Source organism: Hyperolius riggenbachi, chromosome 9 (assembly GCF_040937935.1).
Source record: "Hyperolius riggenbachi isolate aHypRig1 chromosome 9, aHypRig1.pri, whole genome shotgun sequence".
NCBI lineage: Eukaryota > Metazoa > Chordata > Amphibia > Anura > Hyperoliidae > Hyperolius > Hyperolius riggenbachi.
Window position 1 is genome coordinate 133032350 of NC_090654.1, and position 16464 is coordinate 133048813.

General features: G+C 42.2%; 1 protein-coding gene across 2 annotated transcripts in view; it reads right to left on the minus strand.

Annotated features, from left to right (window-relative positions):
* NOP9 (NOP9 nucleolar protein) overlaps window positions 1-7638 on the minus strand; it is a 34694-nt gene extending 27056 nt beyond the window's left edge. Inside the window, exons 1-3 of one of the 2 annotated variants that reach the window (XM_068253538.1) lie at window positions 7558-7638; window positions 5252-5593; window positions 851-1288 (exon numbers count right to left, since the gene is read on the minus strand). In XM_068253538.1, coding sequence (XP_068109639.1) covers window positions 851-1288; window positions 5252-5525 — 712 coding nt within the window. In that variant the 5' untranslated portion in view covers window positions 5526-5593; window positions 7558-7638. Of the gene's footprint in view, window positions 1-850; window positions 1289-5251; window positions 5594-7557 lie in introns of those variants that run through there. The other variant, XM_068253539.1, reaches the window with a different exon arrangement.
* Window positions 7639-16464: the final 8826 nt, after the last annotated feature.

A 16464-nucleotide genomic window follows, 5' to 3' on the forward strand; every position in this document is an offset into this window, starting at 1 on the left:
AAAATGTGGAATGTATTGCCACACACAGGAAGTAGAAATGGCAAAATTCTATATCTGCGTTTGAGGGCCCGTTTCCACTTGTGCGGTGCGAATTAGTAGCGGAAACCACAAAAACGAATTTGCACGCGGATGCGAATTTTACCGCAAATTCGCTGGCGTTTTAGCGTATGTTAAGGAGTATGCGAATTTAACCACGTCAGTGCCTGTATGCCTTTACATTGATTTTATGTGAAAACGCCTGCGAATTCGCAGTAAAATTTGCATACGAAAACGCAGGCAAATTTCCTATTAAATACATTGTATGCGAATCGCACACCGCAAGGCGGTATGCGAATTCTGATGGCTCTGCCGTGCAGATTTTTTCTGCACAGAAAAATGCTTAGAAATCCTGACAAGTGGAAACAGTCCCATCCACTTGTATTGGCTATGCAAATCTGCATGCAGGAAACACATGCAGATTCGCTATAGTGGAAACGGGCCCTAAGGGGCCTTCGATGATTTTCTTGTGTTGAAAGACATCCATGGCTACGATTACTAGGTAATTCCCAGTGGGGGATTTTATCTGATTGCCATTTGGAGTCAGGAAGGATTTTTTTTTCCTTTTTGGAGCTAATTGGACCATGCCTTGTAGAAATTTTTCGCCTGCGTGGCCATCCGCGTTTGTGATGTGCGGCCACCTTTATACTTGCACTCTTGAAGACTATACAGTCATGACATACCATACTTATGCTGCTAAGGATTTACTGCAATGCACCATTACAAAATGATGAAGAGTAACCTTTGACTACACAGGATCCAAGTTGTTGTCACACAGACACAGAACATGGTGACAGCACAGTGCATACAGTACCTGTTGGTCCCTGTGTTCCCTTCTTATTGGTCTCCTGCTTCAGGATGGTGCCACTAAGCACCTGGAACAAAGTCCGTACAATGAAACTGCCATGTATGTCCTGATTGTAAGGCAGAAACTTCCCCTTCACTTCTAAGCACAGACTCATTATCAGGTCCTCCAGATTCTGGCCTGGTTCTCCTTCCTCGTCCTCTACCTCTGCCTCCTCCTGTTGGTAAAGACGAGGGTACTGCAGCAGTGCAGTCTGGATGACATGCGCCCCACTTCGGTGCCAACACACCTCCTGCCAGTGTCTACTGAGAATGGTAAGAAGCTGGCATAGCTGAGCTGAAGTGGCCACTTCAAGAAGCTTCTGTAGAACAACACTGCCGGACATGTCTGTGGCCAGCGCCAGCTCGTTGCCCTTCACTTCATTAAAGACATTCTGAACAAACAAACCTACAATTAATCAGAGGGAGTGTTAAGCATCTATCTGCCATGTTCATTCAAAGTTAATCTACAACAAATTATTAATAATTATTAAAAACTGGATAAAATACAGTTTTATCCATAAAAAAAAGGCCTTGGTAAGTAAAGTGGAACTAAACTCAGAACTTCCTCTCTGCTCTAAAAGATTAGCCACAGCATGATAACCTTTATGGAAGAAAAATTCAAATTACCGTGCTTGCCTTCCTTAACTAATCAAGAGATTGTCGGCAGGCTGTGTTTGCCATTTGAATTTGTGTGTGAATAGAAAAACGAGGCAAGTAAACGGAAGTGATGTTTGTAGCAATCCTGGCGTAGTATAGAACTGAACTGCAAGGTCCCGTTCCTCTAAACAAAAGCTGAAGGGTAAAATGAAGTTAAAGTGAACGCTTGCACAGCACACAATGAAAAATCTTAATTTCTGGCTCCTTTGTACCCTGAACAGAGTTGCAATTAAGTGCAAGTGCTTGTATTTTTCAAAGTAATTTCCCCGCCCTAGTGCAGTAAACACTGCTCCAATGCATTGGTTCCCCACACAAATAATATATAGGCAATCTGCACATAAAATTACATCAGTAATTGATTCTATCCATGTATATGGCATGTACACAGCACAATGCACCCGAAAAAATGGTGTGAGGGACCGTGGAATTTATGGGTACCTTATATACAGATTAAATATATTACTCTGCAGTTCTGGAGCCACCTAGGGTTCCTGGGTCTGGTAAATAATATCATGTAAAGCACATCACCACTGCTTAATTACATAGTGAGTTTGTATACTGTATGCAAAACCATTTTTCTAACTTTAATGAATACACCTCTCTCTTTTTCCTTACTGTTTATGCCAGATTTACATTACCTCTGTGTTTCCTTATAAGGGACATGCTGATGCTTGTGCACTACAAATGTAGGCACCTGCACTTTATTACACTCTGCTCAGAGTGCAAACTATACATAAATTAATTACACATTAATTGTTTTAGAGAGGCATTAATGCGTTTTCTGTAAGAGCATCATTTTTAAATATTTAGTTATATATTTTCATGTGACAACACTGAAGATACAACGTAGTCAGTGTAAATTTATTGTCTTATTAAAGTTACTCAACACACAGCCATTAACAAAAAGGGAGTACAGCCCTAAGCAAAGAATATCAACACTTTTCCGAACTACTGTAGATGATTTTCCTCCATCTGGGTCATGTTACATAGTGTTACAAGGTCACAGGTGTGAATGGGGAGAAGGTGTGTTCAATGTGGTGTTATAGCTCTCACACTGGTCACTGAAAGTATATCATGGCACCTCATGGCAGATAACTCTCTAAGGTTCATTAAAAAAATAATTGTTGCGCAACATAAAGATGGCTATAAAACAATTGCTAACACCCCGATACTGAGCTGAAGCACAGTGGCCGAGACCAGTGGTGGTGGGCTCATGAGTCCGTAAGGACTCGAATTCGTGATTTAAATATGGCTTAATTGCCTCAGGTGTGCAGCTGGGAGAGAGGGGGTTACTTACCCATAAGTCCACTGTCTTCTATGTGTTTCAAACGTCTTGCACACGTACTATTGGAGGCGTTGCAAGACTCACTACCGCACTTCCTCCTTCAAGCCGGGAGGAGAAAGTGCGTAGTGGTGAGTCTTGCAACGCATCCAATATGACGCCTGCAAGTCGTCTGAAACGCATGGAAGACAGCAAACTTATGGGTAAGTAACTCCCTTTCTCCCAGCCGCACACCTGAGGCAATTAATCCTCATTTAAATCACAAATTTGAGCCCTAACAGACTCTTGAGCCCATGCCTAGCCAAGACCATACAGTGATTAAACAGGACAGGTTCCACTCAGAACAGGCTTCACCATGGTCTACCAAAGTTGAGTGCACATGCTCAGCGGCATATCCTGAGGTTGGCTTTTGCAAACAGATGTATGAGTGCTGGCAGCATTACTGCAGATGTTGAAAGGGTGGGGGGGGTTGTCATCCTGTCAATGCTCTGACCATATGCTGCACATTGCATCAAATTGGTCTGCATGGCTGTCATCCCAGATGGAATCCTCTTCTAAAGATGATGCCTAAAAAAGCATGCCAACAGTTTGCTGAAGACAAGCATATGGAGGACATGGATTACTGGAACCATGTTCTGGAACTTATGAAACCAAGATAACCAAGATAAACTTATTTTGCTCAGATGTGTTAAGCATGTGTGGTGGCAACCAGGTGAGGAGTACAAAGACAAATGTAATAGGGCCGGATCACACTTGCGGTTCCCTGCCAAACGGACCGGATGACCTGACCGGATCCGGTCAGGTTGCATCAGGTGTTCATCAGGATGCGATCCGGATCCGTTTGGCAAAAGATAGTAGAAACCGAATAAAAATGTTGGGGTCTGGGAGGTCAGCAGAAGGTGGACCTGTGGAATCAGGCCCTCCGCTGTTTAGCACTCACCTCCACCTCCGACATACTGCCAACATCTCCAGCACGTTTAAAGTCACTGCTGCTCCACTCCAAAATGCTTGCCCATGTGTCCCCATCCAAAATCGCCGCTACAATACGCATAGGAAGTGGGGTAGAACATCCAAATTTTTAGCCAGTGTGTTGTGCGCTCTCCGGTTCTCATTGGTTTGTATTGGCCGGATGGTGCAGTCCGGCTCCGCTCCGGATACGGCTGCCGGAGGAGCCGGACCAAAAAATAGCGCATGTTGGGTCTTATGCCGGAGTCCGGATCCGGTCCGGACGAAACGGACGCATAGGCTTTCATTGCTATGCCGTGCGTCCGTTCTGCATGCGGTCCGGCTCCGGCACGACTATTCCGGACGGTGACCGCTAATGTGAACCGGGCCTTACTTGCATACAGTCAAGCATGGTGCTGGCAGTGTCATGGTTTGGGCTGCATGAGTGCTGCCAGCACTTGGAAGCTACCCTTCTTGAGAGATCCATGAATGCCAACATGTACTGTGACATACTGAAGCAGACAGGGCAGCATGCCAACATGATAACGACCCCAAACACACCTCCAAGATGACCACTGCCTTGCTAAAGAAGTGGAGGGTAAAAGTGCTGGGCAGGCCAAACAGGTTTCCAGACCTAAAGCCGATTGAACATTTGTGGGGCATCCTCAAATGGAAGGTGGAGGAGTGCAAGGTCTCTAACATCCACCAGCTTCGTTAAGGAGTGGAAGAAGACTCCAGTGGCAACCACTGAAGTTCTAGTGAACTCCATGGCTAAATGAGAGAATGTAAAATTTTGACAATTCTTCACTTAAGGGTGTAGTCACTTTTGTTGCCAGGGCTTTATACATTAACTAGTTACTACAAAACGGATGTTTTCAAACGATCCCTTTTGCAGTACTGAGAATAGTACCACAAGGGGGAGGGAAGAGGAGGGGTTGAAGTGCGCACAGCCACTTTCCGCTGCTAATGGACTGATGGGATGTGGCTAATAACTGTGTTACACTGTTATACAAGCTGCACACTGACTACTTTACATTGTATCAAAGATTCATATCTTCAGCGTTGTCCCATGAAAAGGTATAATAAAATATTTACAAAGATATGAGAGGTGTACTCATTTTTGTTATATACTGTATATCTGCAGCAGATATTAACCCACGTCCTGCCTCACCCTCTAGTTCCTCTGTCACGTTACTGAGTGTCCCTGCCCCACTCCCTTCTAGACTGTAAGCTAGGGTCCTCAATTGTGTTTCTAGTCTCTGAGGTACTTGTACTTTCAAGTAAACAAGTACCTGTATTGCTGGATGCCATGATACCATGCATTAACTTTGCATGTATGTTTGTATTTGTACTGCTAGATATTCCAAATGTACTATACATGAACCGTGTATTTATGTTTCCCACTATTGTCTACATTATACTCTCTATGGCACCACAGAAGGTGATGGGGATATAGAATAGAAAAAAGACAAAACATTTCCTTACTTCTGTCTTCATCAGAACTGAAGCCCTGTTGAAGCGTTTCCCCCACTCTTCGGAAATATCCAACAGACTTTGGGTCCAGCCGTGGCAGTAAATTCTCAGTTGGAACTTTCTTTTTCTGTACAGTAGGCAGGTTTTCAGGCCACGATGGACCACTTTTATTCTCTCTCTTTGGTTTCTTTGATGGGGGTTTCTCTTGTCCTGATGACTCATGATTCTTTACTTGCTTTGGAGGATGTCTTTTCTTGCCACTATCTTTCTTCTTCTCTGACCCCATTCTGATCCAACTTCACCAGATCTAGGGACACAGGTCTGGTCTAATTATGAATCTTAACATATTGCCACCTAAAAAAAATGACAAAAACAACAGAACCTTGTTGTAAGCCTATGCCTTGGGCATCAAGGAAAAAGCACAACACAATAAAGCAAAGCGTGTCGAACTTGAATCTGAGGTTCAAGTGCTCTGCATCTGTCACTTTTCCAGGACATTATCTTTACAGCAACAAAAGCAATGCACATGCATGTATTTGTTTCTCATGCAACTTTTGGCTAAATAAAAAAAATTACAAAACGAGGCATGTGCAAAGATTTATACACCATGTTGAACCTTATACATGCATTAAAGTGGACTGAGCAGCATTAATTTACAGTACGTTAAAAATCGAACCTCCCCAAAAGGGAAGTTCGTAATGCTGTGTGTCGCTGGGGGTTGGGGGAAGCCCCATTACTTACAATGCTGTACACGCATCACCTGGACTACACCTCCCAGCATGCACATGCTTGACCCCCACCAGGAATTACAAATGCTGGCAGAAGCTGAGGTTGGCTTTAGAAGATGGAGACTACCAAAAAGGCTGGGAGCCAAAGGAGCAGCACACTGTAGGTAAGTAATGGTGCTCCCCCCAATCCACGCACTCCCATCGGCACACACCATTATGAATCTCCCTTATGGGGGGGGGGGTTAGTTTTTTTTTGAAAGTAAGAAAAACGCTAATAGTTATAAGATTGACATCTGTACAGTGCTAGTGCTTCCATCTGCCTCAACTAGAAATTTCCAGATGATTTATACTTTGCTCAACTCTGTGAAGACTCACGTGCCATTTTTACCCTCCCTGATGATACAGTACAATCTGATCCTCTCACCACTTCATAGGCACAGTATATGCTACTCCTATCTCCCCCCCCCCCCCCATCTCTATAGTACAAGACATATTATTTGTCTGCCCCTAACTTCTCCACAATACAGCGCCTTTTTGTTCCTATTTGTCCCACAGTACAATTGCGTTAGTGCATTAATAACTAGAATATAGCCAATTGCATGTACAGTAATAAATGTTTTTGATGGTTACATTATCTTACTATGTAATATGGTCTATACATCAAAGGCTATGGTTTTCATTACTTATTAGAATTCTTAGGCACTAGTCTAATTTAGGGGACCTAGTAGGAAACCACATAGGTAAATTCCGCCAACATGATTGGGTAGACAGCACCCTCTCGAACTGCTAGGTTTCAGATAGGTTGTAGTTAACTATGCCAGCACTATTCAGCCAATCATAATGCTTTGTGCTGAAGAGGGTGTTGTGATTGGAGAACTGTTCCCTAATAGGTTTCTTGCTGGGTCCCCTAAACTAGACTAGCGCATAATTAGCTTACAAGGCTTCCCACTGGGTCAACCTAAACCATACTAGGGCCCAGTGCCGCATATGTATTATTCTGTCCCCTGGTCAGTTGGGTGCAGGGTGAGCTGAATAATGAAATTCCACATGCCATTGGGACTAGCTATTGTCAACACCCTAATTACATTGAAAATCCTGCTGCGCCACTGTAGTCATAATAACAAGTCTAGCAGGCGCTACATTCCAAAACCACCTGTTCTGCCAATGCTGACATTCAGTGTGAAGACACAGAAAATACCTAGTCAAATTCACCTTCCATCACTATAACCCCCCTTTCCCGTTTCACCAAATCTAAACCAAAACGTTTTGGATGGAGTTCCCCTTTACCTGGGGTTACACATGATTGTTTACAATCCAAATTGCATTGAATGCACTGCACTGAGAGATGATAACAACAAAAGTAAAAACAAAACAATAGTGTCGTTTTCATTGCATAAACAGTACATTCATATAACTATACAACTTTGCATATAGTACGGGACATATATATATATATATATTTATATATATTATTTAGCTGAATAAAAACACTAGTAGACAATAATAATCTTCAACCGAAGACTGTACGTCACCCAGTCCTCGGTACAATAATCGCCCTGAATATAGCAATTATTACTGATCAGTTCCTACCTCTCTACCGCGTACAGGAACTGTGAACATGTGCGGTGGTCGCGTAGTGATGACATCAACAGCCTAGACTCACGTCTCACGCCTTCTCCCTGACATCTTCCTGCGGTGGCTGGTTACTGGTTAGCGGTAGTTGCTTGGTTTCCAAAGAAAGCGCGTCAGAAAACAATTACAACATTGTAACAAATTAACGTGCATACATAGACCTATCTAACGTTTTATAGTGTTTCTTTTTTAGTTCATGGTAGTGTTTCTTTGTTCGTACAGTGATCTGTTATTATACAGTATACTGACTATTATCCACTATTATGAATATTATCAAAAGAATGCATGAATGAATGCAGAATGAATTCAATAGGTCAGGAGAAGCACTCCTAAAACTGAGAAAGTGAATTGCTATTTGAGATAAACATTTTATTACTAGTACTGCTGGGTCCATAGAGGGGGGGGGGGGGGAGACTTCGGGGGTGTTACACACGCATGCTCTATAGCTGCTGCTTAAATATGAATAAGCATAAACTGACTCCTACTATTACAGCGAGTGGAAGTTAATTTCCAGTTCATGTGAGAAGAAAACAGGTTGTCTGATTAGATTAAAGATATGTGACATTTATTGGATTGTTGGATTTTAAACTCTAGTGTGGACTATTGGGGGGGGGGGGGTTTACAGGCATTACATGCCTTTAGGAGGCAGCCCCCATTAGTAGTGTCTAAATCACACTCCAGTAACAAGCATGAGGCAAGTCCAGTCAAACTTCAAACATTTTATCTGCATGCTTGTTCAGGGTCTATGGAAAATGTATTAGAATCAGTAGATCAGCAGGACAGCCAGGCAATTTGCACTGCTTAAAGGGGAACTGAAGTAAGAGGTATACGGAGGCTGCCATATTGATTTCCTTTTAATCAATTCCAGTTGCCTGGCAGCCCTGCTGGTCTATTTCTCTGCAGTAGTATCTGAATAACACCAGAAACAAGCATGCAGCTAGTCATGTCAGATCTGACTTTAAAGTCTGAAACACCTGATCTGCTGCATGCTTGTTCAGAGGCTATGACTAATAGTATTAGGGGCAGCAGATCAGCAGGGCTTCCAGGCAACTGGTATTGCTTAAAAGTAAATTAATATGGCAGCCTCCATATCCCTCTCAATTGTGTCCTTCAGGCCTTGTTCACATCATAAATTGCAATCGCTGAGGCCAGCGTTTTTACGATTTTGTGAGTGATTTTTTTTTGTTTGTTTGTTTTTGTTTTCTGTAGCGCCACCTGGTGCTTGCCTGTATGTTGCGATATTATTTTTTTATATTTTTTTTTTATAAAGTGGAGAGCACAGCTATTCTGTTTTTGACGTCAGGAAGTGAACTCTTTCACCTGGAAATGAATAAATACAATGTATTTATTTATGAAAGCGCTGGGCAAATCGCTATACAAAGTGCTTTTGCGATTTCTCTATACCTTCAATTGAGGCAAATCGCCCCGAAAATAGTACAGGCACCACTTTGGTGAGCGGATCGTAATCGAACCGCTCATATGTGAACACTCTCATAGGGAATCATTGCACAATCGCTTTTACGGCGATTTTGAAAATCGCCGCGCTTAAACAAAATCCCGAAAACACCTTTAGTGTGAACAAGCCCTAAAGCCTGATTAATAACTTTGCAATTGGTTTCAGGCAGCTTATTAATCAAAGCACTTCAATGACTAAATGAATGAAAGAGGGTTTTAAAGTAAAAACCTCATTTTTTTGGAGGCTTCACAGTCTCTTTAAACCTCATGTATGTCCATATCTCCAAACCCAGACAAGCAGCCTGTTGCTCCTACCTAGAAAATGGCCCAGGAGTAGGTCTGACCAGTGAAGGTGCAAATGTACAGCAGTGAGCCTGCCTCCGTCATTACACAGTGAAGAAAGGATGGAATTAACTAGGCATGAACGCATCAGGAAGATTCAGATCACAACCACTTTTGTTACTGCATGTTTTATACTCATTCATATTCCCTTTGTGTCGCAGTACTTTCCTTCCATGCTCCCACTCTGCAGCTATTTGAAGTGGCCATTAGTCTTTAGACTGGCCACACTACCCACAGTATGACGACACTGATTGTTGCGGTGCGCATGCGCCAATCATTCAAAAATCAGTGACAAACTTCCTGTCCAGCAGGGAGCGCGTCACTGAGTGGGGACCAAAGCTATGCAAATTGCTGTCGGCGGACTCTGCTGCAGGGTGATTTACAGTATATACTAAATGGTTCAGTGCGATTGTCCTGCGGCGGGCTCCTCTGCCACTGAACAGTTGCACCGCATCATGTGTGAAACCAGCCTAAAGCTCACCGCCAGACAGAGATCTGAAAATACAATAATGGATTAGTAATCAGTTACCTGTTTATGTACTATAAAGCTTCTGCAACTAGGATGCTGGTACACGAAAACAAGCTGCAACTGTGAACCTACAGAAGACAAGGAGAACACTGGTGTCTGAAGAAGGTCTTTAAAGCACAACTAAACCAATGAATCTACTAAATCAAGTCTAACCTGTTAAATCTCTACATTGTTGAATAAAATACTTTTATTACAGTGTGTCTGGTAGCGAAATCTTATTTGAAGCAGAGATCTGCTGCAGTGACAACTGCCTCCGCCCCACTAGGTCACATTTTGGCTCCTATTCTCTTATATTAAAGCATGCCCAAAGTGAGTGGAATATAGAGGCTGACATTTTAAACAATGCAAATTGTCTGGCTGTCATCCTCTGATCTGCATGCTTGTTCAGGGTCTGTGGCTAAAAGTATTGGTGGCAGATGTTTCTGACTGAAGTCTGACTCAATTTGCCACATGCTTGTTTCAGGTATGTGATTCAGACTGATGCCTGAAAGATCCGCAGAATGTCAGGCTAGTGGTATTGTTTAAAAGGAAATAAATATGGCAGCTACAATGTGCTTCTCACTTCAGGTGTACTTAGGATACACTGGGTGACCAGGGTAAAAAAAAAAAAAGTAAGAGAGGGCGCATGCGCGAACCACCCAAGATGGCCGCATAGGAGATACGCTCCGCTCACCGCCGCTCTTCACAGCCGCATCCTCCGCCCCAGAAGCAATAGACATCGGCGGTTTTGCTGGGGAGAACCTCCGCACACCTCCCTGCCCGGAATGACGTCCAAAGGGGGCCCCAAATCTTCGTCCCCAGCGGGCACTATGGACAAATTTCTCCGTCCCTCCCCCAGCCAAGATGGCGCCGAGCACACAGACCAGCCAGACGCTCCCTCCTCTGACCAGGCAAGTGACATACACTCTACGCAGCCACTGACTGCAGCACTACTAGAAATGTCTCTGGACAAACATTATCACAGCCTGCAAGACTCTCTGCAAAAAGTTATTATGGCTGCAGTGGGGGAAATACATGCTGACATGGCAGGGCTGGGGGAGCGCACACAGGCCTTGGAGGAAAAAGTAGATGCCATTGCTATAAAACAGGCTGACTTAACAGAAGACCAACAACTCATGCAATCTGATATAAAAGCAATGCGTCTAGCCCAGGAAGATATGGAAAACAGGGAGAGGAGACAAAACGTACGCATCAAAGGGGTCTCTATGTCTCTTAAAAACGAACACATTGTTTCCTATCTGAAAGAACTGTTCCACACTATTGTTCCAGATTTGCCAGATGAGATGTGGAGAATAGATAGAGCACACAGATCCTTAGGGGAAAGGAAACCAGGCTCTAAATTACCTAAAGACATAATTGCTAGACTGCACTACTTTGAGGCAAAGGATGCTCTCTTTAAAGCACTGCGGAACACATCAAACATTACATTTAAGGGAGAAGATATTGCTATCTACAATGACTTGTCTCTAATAACTTTGACAAAACGCAGGATCCTTAGACCAGTCACGCAGCTACTTAGGGACGCCGGCATCTCATATAAATGGGGCTTCCCCTTTCGCCTAATTGTTAATAAACAAGGCCTTATCCTAACTCTATCTGATGTGGATGATGCTCCCATGTTCCTAAAGCAACTAGGCCTCAAACTCCCATCTTCTTCCGCATCCCTTACTCGCCCTGCGATAACCTCTTCACCACCGAGGAAAATCCGGCACATCTCTGAATGGACTAAACAACCACTGAGGAGCCTCACGTTCTCAGATAGAACGGAAGACATGGATGATCACCCTGCTTGATCAAACCCTCACAACGCTATAATTCTCCATAACAATTTTGGAAAGTTATCATAGCTCCCATACACCCCTTCTTTTCCTATCCTCATGACTGATAGTTGAATTCTTGTTTGTGATGCTAGCTGGCCTAGCAAAAGAAATATCTTCAACTAAGTCCTGATATATAAAGTTATCACCCCCCTTCCGTTTTCATACTTCTGGGATTTGTTTATACGAGCGGCGGGATGGAGCCTATCTCGGTATTTCTCAATGGTTTATGACATGTTTATTATTATGTTTATCCTAATGTTTCTATTCCTGGGACTCGGCATGCACCTCAGGGAGATCCTCCTTCGAATTGTCTGGTTGCTACGGCAACCGGCCAATCTAGGACGATTTCCATCTAGGCAGCAGTTTTATGCTGCCCATATGCTTAGCCATTGGTTTATATATGGCTTGCCCTTAGATGACCGATACGCTAAGCTACAATTTGTTACTTTCAGTACAATATATATTGTTATATCTATATACATGGTTATACCTTTTTACTTTTTATTATCTGTTTATATTTGTCCTTTTTTTTCTTTCTCTTCTGATATTGCATATGAGCTTCACATGGCCTGTTCACCAAATACCTACACCACTTTATATACATCTCAAAAATGGTTAAATTTCTGACACTAAATACTAAAGGCCTAAACACACCTCAGAAAAGGTTTTCACTATTTCGAGATATGAAGAGGCTGGATATTGACTTAGCCTTCCTTCAGGAAACCCATCTCCGCAAAACTGACAATACACGTTTATATAACAGATTATATTCTGAGGTGTGTTTGGCCTCCGGCCCCACAAAAAAGGCAGGAGTAGCAATCATATATAAAAAAGGTTTCCCCCTACAAATCTCTAAAACCATTTCTGATCCCAAAAGTCACTATCTGATACTACAGGGATCATTGGCGGGTAAAGATATCACGATGGCCAATGTCTATGTCCCCAACAATAGTCAGCTATCTTTCCTTACCTCATTTCTTAAGAAACTATTCAAATATACAAAGGGTTGCTTATTGTTGGGAGGAGACTTTAACCTAGCATTCTCTAACCTCAAAGATCGATATGTTCCCCCCAGTACTATTACAACGGCCACTCATGACCGCAACTCCCGCAAGTTTAGAATCCTTATGAGACAGTATAAACTGCTTGATTTGTGGAGGATCTCTAATCCTACCTCTATTGAATACACCTTCTTTTCTCCCCCACACGCATCTCACTCCCGTCTAGACTATTTCTTTTCAACATCTAGTCTCCTGTCATCGTTGAAGGGAGCTGAGATACTACCAATTGCATGGTCTGATCACCAAGCAGTCATCACAGAAATTGATTTACTCTCCCACACTCATAAACCGATTTTCTGGAGATTGAATGAAACTCTATTACAAGACAAAAAAATTCTATCTAGGCTGGCGGATGAATTGCAATCCTATTTTACAGTTAACATTGAATCAGTTCCCTCCTTTGGGATGGTATGGGAAGCACATAAGGCCTTCATCAGGGGTCTATGTATATCAGAGGCCACTAAACGTAAAAGAATGTCTTCCTCAAGACTCTCTAAACTCTACTCAGACTTAGACTCGGCCCAAAAATTATACAAATCTAATCCAACCCAGATACACTATTCTAAAATACAAACCCTCAAACAAGAAATACAAACCCTCCAATGTACACAATTGGAGAAAAGCCTGAGATGGACTAGACAACTTTTCTATGAAAGAGGTAATAAGCCACATACGATTCTTGCCCGCAAATTAAACCCAAAATCTTCTAACCACCACATATATTCTATGAAAGACACCCATGGGACTGTCCATTATCACCCACGAAAGGTAGCACAAATTTTTACAGACTACTATAAGACCCTCTATAATTTACCAAAATACCCCAATCCCTCAACACATCTATCCAAAATTGATGCGTTTCTAGATCAATTAAATATGCCTTCCCTTACTGAAGAAAACATTAAATCCCTTAATGCCCCCATAACAGACGAAGAAATTATAGAAGTTATAAAACATCTTCCTTCCACAAAAGCCCCTGGCCCAGATGGTCTACCATATTCTTACTATAAAAAACTCCAAACCACTCTGGTCCCATATTTGAGTAAATTAGCAAACACACTTATGAAGGGGAATGTAGCACCCAACTCATTCCTCAATTCCCTAATCACTATGATTCCTAAGGAGGGTAAGGACCCACAACTCCCACAGAATTTCCGGCCTATATCCCTACTCAACTCGGACCTAAAAATCATCACAAAAGTAATGGCAAACCGTCTAAACCCAATCCTTATCTCTATGATTAATAATGATCAAGTAGGATTCATATTGGGCCGTCAGGCGGGAGACAACACTAGGAAGGCTATTGATTTGATAGAATTGATGAATAGATCTGGGAAGCCTTCTCTGCTTCTAAGTTTGGATGCAGAGAAGGCTTTCGACAGGTTGTCGTGGCCTTTCTTACTAAGGGTAATGGAACGTCAGGGTTTTTGTGGATCCTTCTTGACTTTAATCCGCTACCTATACTCCTCTCCATCCACAATGGTTAAACTTCCCTTTGCTTCAGTATCTCCCTTCCCCATAACGAATGGCACACGCCAGGGGTGTCCCCTTTCCCCACTTTTATTTGCAATAAGCATTGAACCCCTGGCGAGTGCCATTAGACAAAATCAAGATATCAATGGAGTCAAACAAAATACTCAGGAATATAAAATATCGCTTTTCGCAGACGATATACTATTAACGATCACTAATCCTCTCACCTCTCTCCCAGTACTACACTCAATCTTAAAAGAATTTGAAGCCATATCAGGCTTCAAACTTAACCAGGATAAGACTGAAGCACTCCCCATTAAAATACCACAGACAATGCTTCAAAACTTAAAACAATCCTTTTCCTATAAATGGAAGACTCATTCTATTAAATATTTAGGGATCCAATTAACAACTACCTACACTACCCTATACAAAGCCAACTTCCCTTCATTAATACAATCCATTCTACAAGACTTACATAAATGGACAGCTTACAAAATTTCATGGATAGGTAGGATCTACTCCATAAAAATGAATATACTACCACGCCTACTATACCTATTTGAAACACTACCTGTCCAAGTCCCCTCTCCACAGTTTAAAACTTTACAACGAGCCTTTTTAAAATTTGTTTGGAACAATTCTAAACCACGAATCCACTCCTCTGTTCTATTAGCTTCTAGAGAACAAGGGGGCTTAGGCCTACCTAATTTGAAACTATACTATCAGGCCGCCCACCTACGCCAACTTCCTGAATGGTCGGATCTGAAGACATATACTAAATGGGGCCTCATTGAGGCATTCAGTATTTACCCAACCTCCCTGGCTTCTTTAATTTGGTCTTCACCTCCTCCCAAGCTACCCCATATTAAACTACTCCCTACAATTAAATTTACTATCCAAATATGGCATTCGACAGCTCTTAAAGCTAACCTCAGATCCTCAATATCCCCTCTATATCCCGTACTAGGAAACCCTGCATTTACTCCGGGTATGACAGAAAGTTTCATGGGTAGATGGTTTAGTCTTAAATACACTAATCTTCATGACTGGACGAATGTTCTCACCAGAAAACTCCTCACCAACACTACATTAGAAGAAAAAATAACCTTCACGCCACAACTGTCTATGGAGTATAATCAAATTAGTCACTTTCTTAGAACTCTCACTAGGGGAATAGATCTCCTTCCCATGTTCACTCCTTTCGAAAGACTATGTCACAATAAAGGCCATCAAAAAGGGCTCATCTCGGCTATTTATGTGCTACTCCTGGACAACTCTGGTACCCTCAAAATTAAACACTCATATATGAATAAATGGGAACAAGCTCTTGGACAATCCCTAGAATTGGAAGATTGGGTCTCAATATGGGAAACCGCGAAAAAAACATCATTATGCACACAAGTAAAAGAAAACATCTATAAGTTGATGTTTCGGTGGTATAGAACGCCGGAAGTGTTATCAAAAATATATCCTGATGTACCCAACCAATGCTGGAGGGGTTGTAATCAGATAGGCTCGCTAGAGCATATATTCTGGTATTGTCCAATAGTTCAACCACTATGGGTAGAAATCCAATCTTTAATAACAAGGGTAACAAACTCTAATATTCCTCTAGACCCCTTATATATGCTCCTAGGTAAACCGCTACCTGGAATAAAGAAAAATACGATGAGACTGATTACACATATACTCACAGCTACTAGACTATCTATAGCATCTTATTGGCGTAAACCTCTCTCTCCCACAATCTCTGCAGTTATTACAAAAATCAGCTGGACTAAGGCTATGGAGTATCTCACCTCCCTTCTAAGAGACACAGAAGAGAGATTTAAACAAATATGGGACCCATGGGAAACATATTTTCTCAACTACATCCCTCCCTGATCTAGGTTTTTACTTCCTAACCTCCATTGAAATGACCTATGGGACATTAGACGGGAAACAAACTATACCTGGGATTATACAGACTACTATGAATGGTTTAACTAATATACATCATAATAACCCATGACTTTTGTTGCTTCTCCTCCATAGTGGGGCACAACCCACACTATAATTGGTACGCTCTCTCTTCCGCACTGATGGACAGGCCAAAGGAACAAAGACTCATATATCAATCTAGCTTGGATCTTGTTAGTATGCTATCTTTATTTTTTCTATTTTGTTTAGGTTTTATGGATAA